This window comes from Anopheles marshallii, chromosome 2 (genome assembly GCF_943734725.1).
Source record: "Anopheles marshallii chromosome 2, idAnoMarsDA_429_01, whole genome shotgun sequence".
NCBI classification, from domain to species: domain Eukaryota; kingdom Metazoa; phylum Arthropoda; class Insecta; order Diptera; family Culicidae; genus Anopheles; species Anopheles marshallii.
The window spans coordinates 44,825,965-44,841,792 of NC_071326.1; the positions used below are offsets into that span (position 1 = coordinate 44,825,965).

The window sequence follows — 15,828 nt, forward strand, 5'->3', positions numbered from 1 at the left end:
GTTCCACATCACGCGTCACCTGAGTCAACAGAAGCTCTTCGAGTCATGAAAACAAGGCGCGAGAAACGAGTATAAATAGCGCCTGAAAAGCGATCCTCAATCACAGTTCGCTGCAGTATCGCTTCAACAGAGCCAAAAACATGTCGTTCAAGACTTTCCTCCTATCGCTGTGTGTGGTGGTGGCCGCATTCAATTCCATCGAAGGTAAGTGATGGTGTGGACAGTGGTTTATGAGGAAAGTATGACATTTTATAATACCACCGTTGTTCTTTGCAGCCAAAAAGAGCTTCATTGTTTTCTCCAAAAGCTCCACGTTTTTCGAGGCGTGGCAAGACTGCAATTCCTTCGACGGATATTTGGCATCTATTCAGTCACCATTTGAGCAAAGGCAGGTGGAACAAGCAATGGCCAAAGCCAGCAATCCAAATGGCATATACTTCATTGGAGGAACTGACCTCGGTCGTGATGGTCGATGGATGTGGATTGGCTTGAACAGACCGTTGAATAACAACGACTACCGGAACTACTATCCAGGAGAGCCTAACAATCTCGGAGGCGACCAGCACTGTCTGACGGTCGGAAACTGGCAAGCAGAGAACCGTGGTAAATGGGATGACCAGGTTTGCTCCAAAAAGCTAGATGGATATGTGTGCGCGTTCGAAAAGTAATAAACCAGCTTGGTTAAAATGTGAAAGTTGTGGCTTGTAGTTGCCAGATTTGTTGATCCTTATAATCTTCATGGTGATTCCTTAGTAATCTTCATGAACCAGAATATTACTTAGAATGTACTTAGAAAGTCCAACAAACCCTTGGGACTGCTTGCCTGTATTGCTTCAAGACTCCTTCTGTCTCTATCAAGAGACCTCCACTGTCTGAAATCTTTGTTTTGTTGTTGGGTCCGATCCATCTTGGACTATGCCGCCGTTGCTTGGTCTCTTCCAAGCTTGACTGCGATGGACGTACTGAAAAGGGTGCAACAACAATCCTCTTGAGAAACTATTCATTGTTTGTGACGTCCCGGTGTTGTGTTTGGTAGCGGCGCCGGTTCCACACGAAATAACCAGTACAAAATCCCTTCCGTATCAATTCCGCGTACGCAGGATGAACTATCCAACGTCGGGTAAATATAGTCAATAAAATCCAGAAATGGTTGGCCTAGACCTCTTGAGGTTGTATTACCGCGTAAGAAGAGGTAGAATGTATATATTTTATCTATACCAGTATTAACTGCCAACTACCCTGGGCCTGATGGAGTACCGACATCTGTGTACATAAAATGTACGGATACCCTTTGTGAGCCTGTTATGAACCGTATGCAAATATTGATCCATCAGTCCCAATTCCTAAGTGGCATTTTTCGTGGATTATTCCGGTTTAAAGTAGTTGACGCAATTGGTCAGGTTGACGCGGTCCTCACTGATTTAAAGACTGCGTTTGACTGTAAGTCATTAATTGATCCTATCGAAAGTTGAGCTCTTCGGTATATGTCATTAATGCTAATGTTATTACTTGCCTTGAACCATACTTAACCCAAAAAAGCAGCAATGTTAAAATGTACAATACGTTTTCTGCAACATTCGTTAGCTTTTACGGTGTACCTCTGTGCAACAATCTTGGACCCAATTACAATCAATTTTATTTATTAATGACCTGCCGCGTGCCAAAACCAATGCTTTTGGGCACCGGCGATATGAAAATGTACAGTTTGACTAGTAATTCTGGTGTCTGAATTAGACGACGTTTTTTAATAACCAACTAACCAGCTAACCAACCAACTATACATACTACATACAGTTAGTGCTTATGATTTTTCTACATATCTACAAGCTGTTCCATATAAGTTCCACAGACTGTTGCTTAAAAATTAGGCCCAGATTCAGAATACACTTTTGAGGGCAGACCAATGGCAGACCGTCGCGCAGTGATCCACCGAAATGGTGCCATAAACAGTTGAGTGGGACGATTTCCTACTTTTCTCCGAAGGCTTAACTCACACACCAAGTAACGTCATTAGTTGCAACACCGTCAAAATAGACGACAATGGGAGTCCTCCTAGCATGACCAAACATAAAGTTTCTTTCACACCTAAACCCGATAAAAACCACCGTGTGTCCTGAAGATCTGTGGTTCCAATCTTGATGCGTCTTTTTTTGCGATCGCTCAGACTCCGTGTAACGTGCTATTAGATTGTATTAGTAGATGATCATCTGTGAATGAGACGTGATCGATAAACAAGAATTTGAAACATTTTTTCAGGGGTATATTATGCCGAACAAGTACCAGCTGTAAGGAAAGCGTAAATCGTGTTCTATATCACCATTAGACAATTATAATTCATATTCACGATGTGATGCATATCCATGTGGAACATGGAGTGCATTTAGGAAACATTTAGAGCAGTTCTACTTTAAACAAGTGTCATTTTTGCAGCGACTGACGTCAACCACAAACAGGTTCTAGATATTTCTTTTAGACAGAGTTGGAACAAACACTTGAACAGATGCTTTTACTTTGAAAACATTTCCGAAATTAGGTCTAACAGCTGGTTTTAGATTTGCGTCATCATCGCATATTACGAATCAAAACTATATTGCATGCAACTGCCGAACCACACGAACATCAAGTTGACACGTATGCTACGGTTTGAACCACCTAAATCAACAGAACATCTCCGAGTCCTGAAAACTGAGACCGAGAATCGAGTATAAATAGCGCCTGAAAAGCGATCCTCAATCACAGTTCGCTGCAGTATCGCTTCAACAGAGCCAAAAACATGTCGTTCAAGACTTTCCTCCTATCGCTGTGTGTGGTGGTGGCCGCATTCAATTCCATCGAAGGTAAGTGTTGGTGTGGACAGTGGTTTATGAGGAAAGTATGACATTTTATAATACCACCGTTGTTCTTTGCAGCCAAAAAGAGCTTCATCGTTTTCTCCAAAAGCTCCACGTTTTTCGAGGCGTGGCAAGACTGCAATTCCTTCAGCGGATATTTGGCATCTATTCAGTCACCATTTGAGCAAAGGCAAGTGGAACAAGCAATGGCCAAAGCCAACAACCCAAATGGCATATACTTCATTGGAGGAACTGACCTCGGTCGTGATGGTCGATGGATGTGGATTGGCTTGAACAGACCGTTGAATAACAACGACTACCGGAACTACTATCCAGGAGAGCCTAACAATCTCGGAGGCGACCAGCACTGTCTGACGGTCGGAAACTGGCAAGCAGAGAACCGTGGTAAATGGGATGACCAGGTTTGCTCCAAAAAGCTAGATGGATATGTGTGCGCGTTCGAAAAGTAATAAACCAGCTTGGTTAAAATGTGAATGTTGTGGCTTGTAGTTGCCAGATTTGTTGATCCTTATAATCTTCATGGTGATTCCTTAGTAATCTTCATGAACCAGAATATTACTTAGAATGTACTTAGAAAGTCCAACAAACCCTTGGGACTGCTTGCCTGTATTGCTTCAAGACTCCTTCTGTCTCTATCAAGAGACCTCCACTGTCTGAAATCTTTGTTTTGTTGTTGGGTCCGATCCATCTTGGACTATGCCGCCGTTGCTTGGTCTCTTCCAAGCTTGACTGCGATGGACGTACTGAAAAGGGTGCAACAACAATCCTCTTGAGAAACTATTCATTGTTTGTGACGTCCCGGTGTTGTGTTTGGTAGCGGCGCCGGTTCCACACGAAATAACCAGTACAAAATCCCTTCCGTATCAATTCCGCGTACGCAGGATGAACTATCCAACGTCGGGTAAATATAGTCAATAAAATCCAGAAATGGTTGGCCTAGACCTCTTGAGGTTGTATTACCGCGTAAGAAGAGGTAGAATGTATATATTTTATCTACACCAGTATTAACTGCCAACTACCCTGGGCCTGATGGAGTACCGACATCTGTGTACATAAAATGTACGGATACCCTTTGTGAGCCTGTTATGAACCGTATGCAAATATTGATCCATCAGTCCCAATTCCTAAGTGGCATTTTTCGTGGATTATTCCGGTTTAAAGTAGTTGACGCAATTGGTCAGGTTGACGCGGTCCTCACTGATTTAAAGACTGCGTTTGACTGTAGGTCATTAATTGATCCTATCGAAAGTTGAGCTCTTCGGTATATGTCATTAATGCTAATGTTATTACTTGCCTTGAACCATACTTAACCCAAAAAAGCAGCAATGTTAAAATGTACAATACGTTTTCTGCAACATTCGTTAGCTTTTACGGTGTACCTCTGTGCAACAATCTTGGACCCAATTACAATCAATTTTATTTATTAATGACCTGCCGCGTGCCAAAACCAATGCTTTTGGGCACCGGCGATATGAAAATGTACAGTTTGACTAGTAATTCTGGTGTCTGAATTAGACGACGTTTTTTAATAACCAACTAACCAGCTAACCAACCAACTATACATACTACATACAGTTAGTGCTTATGATTTTTCTACATATCTACAAGCTGTTCCATATAAGTTCCACAGACTGTTGCTTAAAAATTAGGCCCAGATTCAGAATACACTTTTGAGGGCAGACCAATGGCAGACCGTCGCGCAGTGATCCACCGAAATGGTGCCATAAACAGTTGAGTGGGACGATTTCCTACTTTTCTCCGAAGGCTTAACTCACACACCAAGTAACGTCATTAGTTGCAACACCGTCAAAATAGACGACAATGGGAGTCCTCCTAGCATGACCAAACATAAAGTTTCTTTCACACCTAAACCCGATAAAAACCACCGTGTGTCCTGAAGATCTGTGGTTCCAATCTTGATGCGTCTTTTTTTGCGATCGCTCAGACTCCGTGTAACGTGCTATTAGATTGTATTAGTAGATGATCATCTGTGAATGAGACGTGATCGATAAACAAGAATTTGAAACATTTTTTCAGGGGTATATTATGCCGAACAAGTACCAGCTGTAAGGAAAGCGTAAATCGTGTTCTATATCACCATTAGACAATTATAATTCATATTCACGATGTGATGCATATCCATGTGGAACATGGAGTGCATTTAGGAAACATTTAGAGCAGTTCTACTTTAAACAAGTGTCATTTTTGCAGCGACTGACGTCAACCACAAACAGGTTCTAGATATTTCTTTTAGACAGAGTTGGAACAAACACTTGAACAGATGCTTTTACTTTGAAAACATTTCCGAAATTAGGTCTAACAGCTGGTTTTAGATTTGCGTCATCATCGCATATTACGAATCAAAACTATATTGCATGCAACTGCCGAACCACACGAACATCAAGTTGACACGTATGCTACGGTTTGAACCACCTAAATCAACAGAACATCTCCGAGTCCTGAAAACTGAAGATCGAGTATAAATAGCGCCTGAAAAGCGATCCTCAATCACAGTTCGCTGCAGTATCGCTTCAACAGAGCCAAAAACATGTCGTTCAAGACTTTCCTCCTATCGCTGTGTGTGGTGGTGGCCGCATTCAATTCCATCGAAGGTAAGTGATGGTGTGGACAGTGGTTTATGAGGAAAGTATGACATTTTATAATACCACCGTTGTTCTTTGCAGCCAAAAAGAGCTTCATCGTTTTCTCCAAAAGCTCCACGTTTTTCGAGGCGTGGCAAGACTGCAATTCCTTCGACGGATATTTGGCATCTATTCAGACACCAGCTGAGCAAAGGCAAGTGGAACAAGCAATGGCCAAAGCCAGCAATCCAAATGGCATATACTTCATTGGAGGAACTGACCTCGGTCGTGATGGTCGATGGATGTGGATTGGCTTGAACAGACAGTTGAAAAACAACGACTACCGGAACTACTATCCAGGAGAGCCTAACAATCTCGGAGGCGACCAGCACTGTCTGACGGTCGGAAACTGGCAAGCAGAGAACCGTGGTAAATGGGATGACCAGGTTTGCTCCAAAAAGCTAGATGGATATGTGTGCGCGTTCGAAAAGTAATAAACCAGCTTGGTTAAAATGTGAAAATTGTGGCTTGTAGTTGCCAGATTTGTTGATCCTTATAACCTTCATGGTGAGTCCTTAGTAATCTTCATGAACCAGAATATTACTTAGAATGTACTTAGAAAGTCCAACAAACCCTTGGGACTGCTTGCCTGTATTGCTTCAAGACTCCTTCTGTCTCTATCAAGAGACCTCCACTGTCTGAAATCTTTGTTTTGTTGTTGGGTCCGACCCATCTTGGACTATGCCGCCGTTGCTTGGTCTCTCTCAAGCTTGACTGCGATGGACGTACTGAAAAGGGTGCAACAACAATCCTCTTGAGAAACTATTCATTGTTTGTGACGTCCCGGTGTTGTGTTTGGTAGCGGCGCCGGTTCCACACGAAATAACCAGTACAAAATCCCTTCCGTATCAATTCCGCGTACGCAGGATGAACTATCCAACGTCGGGTAAATATAGTCAATAAAATCCAGAAATGGTTGGCCTAGACCTCTTGAGGTTGTATTACCGCGTAAGAAGAGGTAGAATGTATATATTTTATCTATACCAGTATTAACTGCCAACTACCCTGGGCCTGATGGAGTACCGACATCTGTGTACATAAAATGTACGGATACCCTTTGTGAGCCTGTTATGAACCGTATGCAAATATTGATCAATCAGTCCCAATTCCTAAGTGGCATTTTTCGTGGATTATTCCGTTTGAAAGTAGTTGACGCAATTTGTCAGGTTGACGCGGTCCTCACTGATTTAAAGACTGCGTTTGACTGTAAGTCATTAATTGATCCTATCGAAAGTTGAGCTCTTCGGTATAAGTCATTAATGCTAATGTTATTACTTGCCTTGAACCATACTTAACCCAAAAAAGCAGCAATGTTAAAATGTACAATACGTTTTCTGCAACATTCGTTAGCTTTCACTGTTTACCTCTGTGCAACAATCTTGGACCCAATTACAATCAATTTTATTTATTAATGACCTGCCGCGTGCCATATGAAAATGTACAGTTTGACTAGTAATTCTGGTGTCTGAATTAGGCGACGTTTTTTAATAACCAACTAATCAGCTAACCAATCAACTATACATACTACATACAGTTAGTGCTTATGATTTTTCTACATATCTACAAGCTGTTCCATATAAGTTCCACAGACTGTTGCTTAAAAATTAGGCCCAGATTCAGAATACACTTTTGAGGGCAGACCAATGGCAGACCGTCGCGCAGTGATCCACCGAAATGGTGCCATAAACAGTTGAGTGGGACGATTTCCTACTTTTCTCCGAAGGCTTAACTCACACACCAAGTAACGTCATTAGTTGCAACACCGTCAAAATAGACGACAATGGGAGTCCTCCTAGCATGACCAAACATAAAGTTTCTTTCACACCTAAACCCGATAAAAACCACCGTGTGTCCTGAAGATCTGTGGTTCCAATCTTGATGCGTCTTTTTTTGCGATCGTTCAGACTGCGTGTAACGTGCTATTAGATTGTATTAGTAGATGATCATCTGTGAATGAGACGTGATCGATAAACAAGAATTTGAAACATTTTTTCAGGGAAAAATTATGCCGAGCAAGTACCAGCTGTAAGGAAAGCGTAAATCGTGTTCTATATCACCATTAGACAATTATAATTCATATTCACGATGTGATGCATATCCATGTGGAACATGAAGTGCATTTAGGAAACATTTAGAGCAGTTCTACTTTAAACAAGTGTCATTTTTGCAGCGACTGACGTCAACCACAAACAGGTTCTAGATATTTCTGTTAGGTAGAGTTGGAACAAACACTTGAACAGATGCTTTTACTTTGAAAACATTTCCGAAATTATGTCTAACAGCTGGTTTTAGATTTGCGTCATCATCGCATATTACGAATCAAAACTATATTGCATGCAACTGCCGAACCACACGAACATCAAGTTGACACGTATGCTACGGTTTGAACCACCTAAATCAACAGAACATCTCCGAGTCCTGAAAACTGAGACCGAGAATCGAGTATAAATAGCGCCTGAAAAGCGATCCTCAATCACAGTTCGCTGCAGTATCGCTTCAACAGAGCCAAAAACATGTCGTTCAAGACTTTCCTCCTATCGCTGTGTGTGGTGGTGGCCGCATTCAATTCCATCGAAGGTAAGTGATGGTGTGGACAGTGGTTTATGAGGAAAGTATGACATTTTATAATACCACCGTTGTTCTTTGCAGCCAAAAAGAGCTTCATCGTTTTCTCCAAAAGCTCCACGTTTTTCGAGGCGTGGCAAGACTGCAATTCCTTCGACGGATATTTGGCATCTATTCAGACACCAGCTGAGCAAAGGCAAGTGGAACAAGCAATGGCCAAAGCCAGCAATCCAAATGGCATATACTTCATTGGAGGAACTGACCTCGGTCGTGATGGTCGATGGATGTGGATTGGCTTGAACAGACAGTTGAAAAACAACGACTACCGGAACTACTATCCAGGAGAGCCTAACAATCTCGGAGGCGACCAGCACTGTCTGACGGTCGGAAACTGGCAAGCAGAGAACCGTGGTAAATGGGATGACCAGGTTTGCTCCAAAAAGCTAGATGGATATGTGTGCGCGTTCGAAAAGTAATAAACCAGCTTGGTTAAAATGTGAAAATTGTGGCTTGTAGTTGCCAGATTTGTTGATCCTTATAATCTTCATGGTGATTCCTTAGTAATCTTCATGAACCAGAATATTACTTAGAATGTACTTAGAAAATCCAACAAACCCTTGGGACTGCTTGCCTGTATTGCTTCAAGACTCCTTCTGTCTCTATCAAGAGACCTCCACTGTCTGAAATCTTTGTTTTGTTGTTGGGTCCGACCCATCTTGGACTATGCCGCCGTTGCTTGGTCTCTCCCAAGCTTGACTGCGATGGACGTACTGAAAAGGGTGCAACAACAATCCTCTTGAGAAACTATTCATTGTTTGTGACGTCCCGGTGTTGTGTTTGGTAGCGGCGCCGGTTCCACACGAAATAACCAGTACAAAATCCCTTCCGTATCAATTCCGCGTACGCAGGATGAACTATCCAACGTCGGGTAAATATAGTCAATAAAATCCAGAAATGGTTGGCCTAGACCTCTTGAGGTTGTATTACCGCGTAAGAAGAGGTAGAATGTATATATTTTATCTATACCAGTATTAACTGCCAACTACCCTGGGCCTGATGGAGTACCGACATCTGTGTACATAAAATGTACGGATACCCTTTGTGAGCCTGTTATGAACCGTATGCAAATATTGATCCATCAGTCCCAATTCCTAAGTGGCATTTTTCGTGGATTATTCCGTTTGAAAGTAGTTGACGCAATTTGTCAGGTTGACGCGGTCCTCACTGATTTAAAGACTGCGTTTGACTGTAGGTCATTAATTGATCCTATCGAAAGTTGAGCTCTTCGGTATATGTCATTAATGCTAATGTTATTACTTGCCTTGAACCATACTTAACCCAAAAAAGCAGCAATGTTAAAATGTACAATACGTTTTCTGCAACATTCGTTAGCTTTCACTGTTTACCTCTGTGCAACAATCTTGGACCCAATTACAATCAATTTTATTTATTAATGACCTGCCGCGTGCCATATGAAAATGTACAGTTTGACTAGTAATTCTGGTGTCTGAATTAGACGACGTTTTTTAATAACCAACTAATCAGCTAACCAACCAACTATACATACTACATACAGTTAGTGCTTATGATTTTTTTACATATCTACAAGCTGTTCCATATAAGTTCCACAGACTGTTGCTTAAAAATTAGGCCCAGATTCAGAATACACTTTTGAGGGCAGACCAATGGCAGACCGTCGCGCAGTGATCCGCCGAAATGGTGCCATAAACAGTTGAGTGGGACGATTTCCTACTTTTCTCCGAAGGCTTAACTCACACACCAAGTAACGTCATTAGTTGCAACACCGTCAAAATCGACGACAATGGGAGTCCTCCTTGCATGACCAAACATAAAGTTTCTTTCACACCTGAACCCGATAAAAACCACCGTGTGTCCTGAAGATCTGTGGTTCCAATCTTGATGCGTCTATTTTTGCGATCGCTCAGACTGCGTGTAACGTGCTATTAGATTGTATTAGTAGATGATCATCTGTGAATGAGACGTGATCGATAAACAAGAATTTGAAACATATTTTCAGGGAAAAATTATGCCGAACAAGTACCAGCTGTAAGGAAAGCGTAAATCGTGTTCTATATCACCATTAGACAATTATAATTCGAATTCACGATGTGATGCATATCCATGTGGAGCATGGAGTGCATTTAGGAAACATTTAGAGCAGTTCTACTTTAAACAAGTGTCATTTTTGCAGCGACTGACGTCAACCACAAACAGGTTCTAGATATTTCTTTTAGACAGAGTTGGAACAAACACTTGAACAGATGCTTTTACTTTGAAAACATTTCCGAAATTAGGTCTAACAGCTGGTTTTAGATTTGCGTCATCATCGCATATTACGAATCAAAACTATATTGCATGCAACTGCCGAACCACACGAACATCAAGTTGACACGTATGCTACGGTTTGAACCACCTAAATCAACAGAACATCTTCGAGTCCTGAAAACTGAGAGCGAGAATCGAGTATAAATAGCGCCTGAAAAGCGATCCTCAATCACAGTTCGCTGCAGTATCGCTTCAACAGAGCCAAAAACATGTCGTTCAAGACTTTCCTCCTATCGCTGTGTGTGGTGGTGGCCGCATTCAATTCCATCGAAGGTAAGTGATGGTGTGGACAGTGGTTTATGAGGAAAGTATGACATTTTATAATACCACCGTTGTTCTTTGCAGCCAAAAAGAGCTTCATCGTTTTCTCCAAAAGCTCCACGTTTTTCGAGGCGTGGCAAGACTGCAATTCCTTCGACGGATATTTGGCATCTATTCAGACACCAGCTGAGCAAAGGCAAGTGGAACAAGCAATGGCCAAAGCCAGCAATCCAAATGGCATATACTTCATTGGAGGAACTGACCTCGGTCGTGATGGTCGATGGATGTGGATTGGCTTGAACAGACAGTTGAAAAACAACGACTACCGGAACTACTATCCAGGAGAGCCTAACAATCTCGGAGGCGACCAGCACTGTCTGACGGTCGGAAACTGGCAAGCAGAGAACCGTGGTAAATGGGATGACCAGGTTTGCTCCAAAAAGCTAGATGGATATGTGTGCGCGTTCGAAAAGTAATAAACCAGCTTGGTTAAAATGTGAAAATTGTGGCTTGTAGTTGCCAGATTTGTTGATCCTTATAATCTTCATGGTGATTCCTTAGTAATCTTCATGAACCAGAATATTACTTAGAATGTACTTAGAAAGTCCAACAAACCCTTGGGACTGCTTGCCTGTATTGCTTCAAGACTCCTTCTGTCTCTATCAAGAGACCTCCACTGTCTGAAATCTTTGTTTTGTTGTTGGGTCCGACCCATCTTGGACTATGCCGCCGTTGCTTGGTCTCTCCCAAGCTTGACTGCGATGGACGTACTGAAAAGGGTGCAACAACAATCCTCTTGAGAAACTATTCATTGTTTGTGACGTCCCGGTGTTGTGTTTGGTAGCGGCGCCGGTTCCACACGAAATAACCAGTACAAAATCCCTTCCGTATCAATTCCGCGTACGCAGGATGAACTATCCAACGTCGGGTAAATATAGTCAATAAAATCCAGAAATGGTTGGCCTAGACCTCTTGAGGTTGTATTACCGCGTAAGAAGAGGTAGAATGTATATATTTTATCTATACCAGTATTAACTGCCAACTACCCTGGGTCTGATGGAGTACCGACATCTGTGTACATAAAATGTACGGATACCCTTTGTGAGCCTGTTATGAACCGTATGCAAATATTGATCCATCAGTCCCAATTCCTAAGTAGCATTTTTCGTGGATTATTCCGTTTGAAAGTAGTTGACGCAATTGGTCAGGTTGACGCGGTCCTCACTGATTTAAAGACTGCGTTTGACTGTAGGTCATTAATTGATCCAATCGAAAGTTGAGCTCTTCGGTATATGTCATTAATGCTAATGTTATTACTTGCCTTGAACCATACTTAACCCAAAAAAGCAGCAATGTTAAAATGTACAATACGTTTTCTGCAACATTCGTTAGCTTTTACGATGTACCTCTGTGCAACAATCTTGGACCCAATTACAATCAATTTTATTTATTAATGACCTGCCGCGTGCCAAAACCAATGCTTTTGGGCACCGGCGATATGAAAATGTACAGTTTGACTAGTAATTCTGGTGTCTGAATTAGACGACGTTTTTTAATAACCAACTAACCAGCTAACCAACCAACTATACATACTACACACAGTTAGTGCTTATGATTTTTCTACATATCTACAAGCTGTTCCATATAAGTTCCACAGACTGTTGCTTAAAAATTAGGCCCAGATTCAGAATACACTTTTGAGGGCAGACCAATGGCAGACCGTCGCGCAGTGATCCACCGAAATGGTGCCATAAACAGTTGAGTGGGACGATTTCCTACTTTTCTCCGAAGGCTTAACTCACACACCAAGTAACGTCATTAGTTGCAACACCGTCAAAATAGACGACAATGGGAGTCCTCCTAGCATGACCAAACATAGAGTTTCTTTCACACCTAAACCCGATAAAAACCACCGTGTGTCCTGAAGATCTGTGGTTCCAATCTTGATGCGTCTTTTTTTGCGATCGCTCAGACTCCGTGTAACGTGCTATTAGATTGTATTAGTAGATGATCATCTGTGAATGAGACGTGATCGATAAACAAGAATTTGAAACATTTTTTCAGGGGTATATTATGCCGAACAAGTACCAGCTGTAAGGAAAGCGTAAATCGTGTTCTATATCACCATTAGACAATTATAATTCATATTCACGATGTGATGCATATCCATGTGGAACATGGAGTGCATTTAGGAAACATTTAGAGCAGTTCTACTTTAAACAAGTGTCATTTTTGCAGCGACTGACGTCAACCACAAACAGGTTCTAGATATTTCTTTTACACAGAGTTGGAACAAACACTTGAACAGATGCTTTTACTTTGAAAACATTTCCGAAATTAGGTCTAACAGCTGGTTTTAGATTTGCGTCATCATCGCATATTACGAATCAAAACTATATTGCATGCAACTGCCGAACCACACGAACATCAAGTTGACACGTATGCTACGGTTTGAACCACCTAAATCAACAGAACATCTTCGAGTCCTGAAAACTGAGAGCGAGAATCGAGTATAAATAGCGCCTGAAAAGCGATCCTCAATCACAGTTCGCTGCAGTATCGCTTCAACAGAGCCAAAAACATGTCGTTCAAGACTTTCCTCCTATCGCTGTGTGTGGTGGTGGCCGCATTCAATTCCATCGAAGGTAAGTGATGGTGTGGACAGTGGTTTATGAGGAAAGTATGACATTTTATAATACCACCGTTGTTCTTTGCAGCCAAAAAGAGCTTCATCGTTTTCTCCAAAAGCTCCACGTTTTTCGAGGCGTGGCAAGACTGCAATTCCTTCGACGGATATTTGGCATCTATTCAGACACCAGCTGAGCAAAGGCAAGTGGAACAAGCAATGGCCAAAGCCAGCAATCCAAATGGCATATACTTCATTGGAGGAACTGACCTCGGTCGTGATGGTCGATGGATGTGGATTGGCTTGAACAGACAGTTGAAAAACAACGACTACCAGAACTACTATCCAGGAGAGCCTAACAATCTCGGAGGCGACCAGCACTGTCTGACGGTCGGAAACTGGCAAGCAGAGAACCGTGGTAAATGGGATGACCAGGTTTGCTCCAAAAAGCTAGATGGATATGTGTGCGCGTTCGAAAAGTAATAAACCAGCTTGGTTAAAATGTGAAAATTGTGGCTTGTAGTTGCCAGATTTGTTGATCCTTATAATCTTCATGGTGATTCCTTAGTAATCTTCATGAACCAGAATATTACTTAGAATGTACTTAGAAAGTCCAACAAACCCTTGGGACTGCTTGCCTGTATTGCTTCAAGACTCCTTCTGTCTCTATCAAGAGACCTCCACTGTCTGAAATCTTTGTTTTGTTGTTGGGTCCGACCCATCTTGGACTATGCCGCCGTTGCTTGGTCTCTCCCAAGCTTGACTGCGATGGACGTACTGAAAAGGGTGCAACAACAATCCTCTTGAGAAACTATTCATTGTTTGTGACGTCCCGGTGTTGTGTTTGGTAGCGGCGCCGGTTCCACACGAAATAACCAGTACAAAATCCCTTCCGTATCAATTCCGCGTACGCAGGATGAACTATCCAACGTCGGGTAAATATAGTCAATAAAATCCAGAAGTGGTTGGCCTAGACCTCTTGAGGTTGTATTACCGCGTAAGAAGAGGTAGAATGTATATATTTTATCTACACCAGTATTAACTGCCAACTACCCTGGGCCTGATGGAGTACCGACATCTGTGTACATAAAATGTACGGATACCCTTTGTGAGCCTGTTATGAACCGTATGCAAATATTGATCCATCAGTCCCAATTCCTAAGTGGCATTTTTCGTGGATTATTCCGTTTGAAAGTAGTTGACGCAATTGGTCAGGTTGACGCGGTCCTCACTGATTTAAAGACTGCGTTTGACTGTAGGTCATTAATTGATCCTATCGAAAGTTGAGCTCTTCGGTATATGTCATTAATGCTAATGTTATTACTTGCCTTGAACCATACTTAACCCAAAAAAGCAGCAATGTTAAAATGTACAATACGTTTTCTGCAACATTCGTTAGCTTTTACGATGTACCTCTGTGCAACAATCTTGGACCCAATTACAATCAATTTTATTTATTAATGACCTGCCGCGTGCCAAAACCAATGCTTTTGGGCACCGGCGATATGAAAATGTACAGTTTGACTAGTAATTCTGGTGTCTGAATTAGACGACGTTTTTTAATAACCAACTAACCAGCTAACCAACCAACTATACATACTACATACAGTTAGTGCTTATGATTTTTCTACATATCTACAAGCTGTTCCATATAAGTTCCACAGACTGTTGCTTAAAAATTAGGCCCAGATTCAGAATACACTTTTGAGGGCAGACCAATGGCAGACCGTCGCGCAGTGATCCACCGAAATGGTGCCATAAACAGTTGAGTGGGACGATTTCCTACTTTTCTCCGAAGGCTTAACTCACACACCAAGTAACGTCATTAGTTGCAACACCGTCAAAATAGACGACAATGGGAGTCCTCCTAGCATGACCAAACATAAAGTTTCTTTCACACCTAAACCCGATAAAAACCACCGTGTGTCCTGAAGATCTGTGGTTCCAATCTTGATGCGTCTTTTTTTGCGATCGCTCAGACTCCGTGTAACGTGCTATTAGATTGTATTAGTAGATGATCATCTGTGAATGAGACGTGATCGATAAACAAGAATTTGAAACATTTTTTCAGGGGTATATTATGCCGAACAAGTACCAGCTGTAAGGAAAGCGTAAATCGTGTTCTATATCACCATTAGACAATTATAATTCATATTCACGATGTGATGCATATCCATGTGGAGCATGGAGTGCATTTAGGAAACATTTAGAGCAGTTCTACTTTAAACAAGTGTCATTTTTGCAGCGACTGACGTCAACCACAAACAGGTTCTAGATATTTCTTTTAGACAGAGTTGGAACAAACACTTGAACAGATGCTTTTACTTTGAAAACATTTCCGAAATTATGTCTAACAGCTGGTTTTAGATTTGCGTCATCATCGCATATTACGAATCAAAACTATATTGCATGCAACTGCCGAACCACACGAACATCAAGTTGACACGTATGCTACGGTTTGAACCACCTAAATCAACAGAACATCTTCGAGTCCTGAAAACTGAGAGCGAGAATCGAGTATAAATAGCGCCTGAAA

The 15,828-nt window shown here is 41.8% G+C and overlaps 6 protein-coding genes across 6 annotated transcripts; all 6 read left to right on the forward strand.

The window, feature by feature from the left end:
* Nucleotides 1–88: 88 nt before the first annotated feature.
* On the forward strand, nt 89–668 carry LOC128718012 (perlucin-like). Its single transcript, XM_053811687.1, has 2 exons — nt 89–204; nt 277–668. Exons 1-2 carry the CDS (start codon nt 141–143, stop codon nt 666–668), a joined length of 456 nt encoding a protein of 151 aa, XP_053667662.1. The 5' UTR covers nt 89–140.
* Nucleotides 669–2,721: 2,053 nt separating this feature from the next.
* LOC128718013 (C-type lectin domain family 4 member K-like) lies at nt 2,722–3,301 on the forward strand. Its single transcript, XM_053811688.1, has 2 exons — nt 2,722–2,837; nt 2,910–3,301. The coding sequence occupies exons 1-2, from the start codon at nt 2,774–2,776 to the stop codon at nt 3,299–3,301; spliced, it is 456 nt and encodes a 151-aa protein (XP_053667663.1). The 5' UTR covers nt 2,722–2,773.
* A 2,047-nt stretch (nt 3,302–5,348) lies between these two features.
* Nucleotides 5,349–5,928, forward strand: LOC128718014 (perlucin-like). The gene is made up of 2 exons (XM_053811689.1): nt 5,349–5,464; nt 5,537–5,928. The coding sequence occupies exons 1-2, from the start codon at nt 5,401–5,403 to the stop codon at nt 5,926–5,928; spliced, it is 456 nt and encodes a 151-aa protein (XP_053667664.1). The 5' UTR covers nt 5,349–5,400.
* Nucleotides 5,929–7,955: 2,027 nt separating this feature from the next.
* LOC128718015 (perlucin-like) lies at nt 7,956–8,535 on the forward strand. Its single transcript, XM_053811690.1, has 2 exons — nt 7,956–8,071; nt 8,144–8,535. Exons 1-2 carry the CDS (start codon nt 8,008–8,010, stop codon nt 8,533–8,535), a joined length of 456 nt encoding a protein of 151 aa, XP_053667665.1. The 5' UTR covers nt 7,956–8,007.
* Nucleotides 8,536–10,562: 2,027 nt separating this feature from the next.
* On the forward strand, nt 10,563–11,142 carry LOC128718016 (perlucin-like). The gene is made up of 2 exons (XM_053811691.1): nt 10,563–10,678; nt 10,751–11,142. Exons 1-2 carry the CDS (start codon nt 10,615–10,617, stop codon nt 11,140–11,142), a joined length of 456 nt encoding a protein of 151 aa, XP_053667666.1. The 5' UTR covers nt 10,563–10,614.
* Nucleotides 11,143–13,195: 2,053 nt separating this feature from the next.
* LOC128718018 (perlucin-like) lies at nt 13,196–13,775 on the forward strand. Its single transcript, XM_053811692.1, has 2 exons — nt 13,196–13,311; nt 13,384–13,775. Exons 1-2 carry the CDS (start codon nt 13,248–13,250, stop codon nt 13,773–13,775), a joined length of 456 nt encoding a protein of 151 aa, XP_053667667.1. The 5' UTR covers nt 13,196–13,247.
* The last annotated feature ends 2,053 nt before the right edge of the window (nt 13,776–15,828 follow it).

Coding starts and splice junctions, on each gene's coding strand:
- LOC128718012 (XM_053811687.1), top strand. CDS start 141: ATGTCGTTCAAGACTTTCCTCCTATCGCTGTGTGTGGTGGTGGCCGCA. Junction 205..276: donor CGCATTCAATTCCATCGAAG/GTAAGTGATGGT, acceptor TGTTCTTTGCAG/CCAAAAAGAGCTTCATTGTT.
- LOC128718013 (XM_053811688.1), top strand. CDS start 2,774: ATGTCGTTCAAGACTTTCCTCCTATCGCTGTGTGTGGTGGTGGCCGCA. Junction 2,838..2,909: donor CGCATTCAATTCCATCGAAG/GTAAGTGTTGGT, acceptor TGTTCTTTGCAG/CCAAAAAGAGCTTCATCGTT.
- LOC128718014 (XM_053811689.1), top strand. CDS start 5,401: ATGTCGTTCAAGACTTTCCTCCTATCGCTGTGTGTGGTGGTGGCCGCA. Junction 5,465..5,536: donor CGCATTCAATTCCATCGAAG/GTAAGTGATGGT, acceptor TGTTCTTTGCAG/CCAAAAAGAGCTTCATCGTT.
- LOC128718015 (XM_053811690.1), top strand. CDS start 8,008: ATGTCGTTCAAGACTTTCCTCCTATCGCTGTGTGTGGTGGTGGCCGCA. Junction 8,072..8,143: donor CGCATTCAATTCCATCGAAG/GTAAGTGATGGT, acceptor TGTTCTTTGCAG/CCAAAAAGAGCTTCATCGTT.
- LOC128718016 (XM_053811691.1), top strand. CDS start 10,615: ATGTCGTTCAAGACTTTCCTCCTATCGCTGTGTGTGGTGGTGGCCGCA. Junction 10,679..10,750: donor CGCATTCAATTCCATCGAAG/GTAAGTGATGGT, acceptor TGTTCTTTGCAG/CCAAAAAGAGCTTCATCGTT.
- LOC128718018 (XM_053811692.1), top strand. CDS start 13,248: ATGTCGTTCAAGACTTTCCTCCTATCGCTGTGTGTGGTGGTGGCCGCA. Junction 13,312..13,383: donor CGCATTCAATTCCATCGAAG/GTAAGTGATGGT, acceptor TGTTCTTTGCAG/CCAAAAAGAGCTTCATCGTT.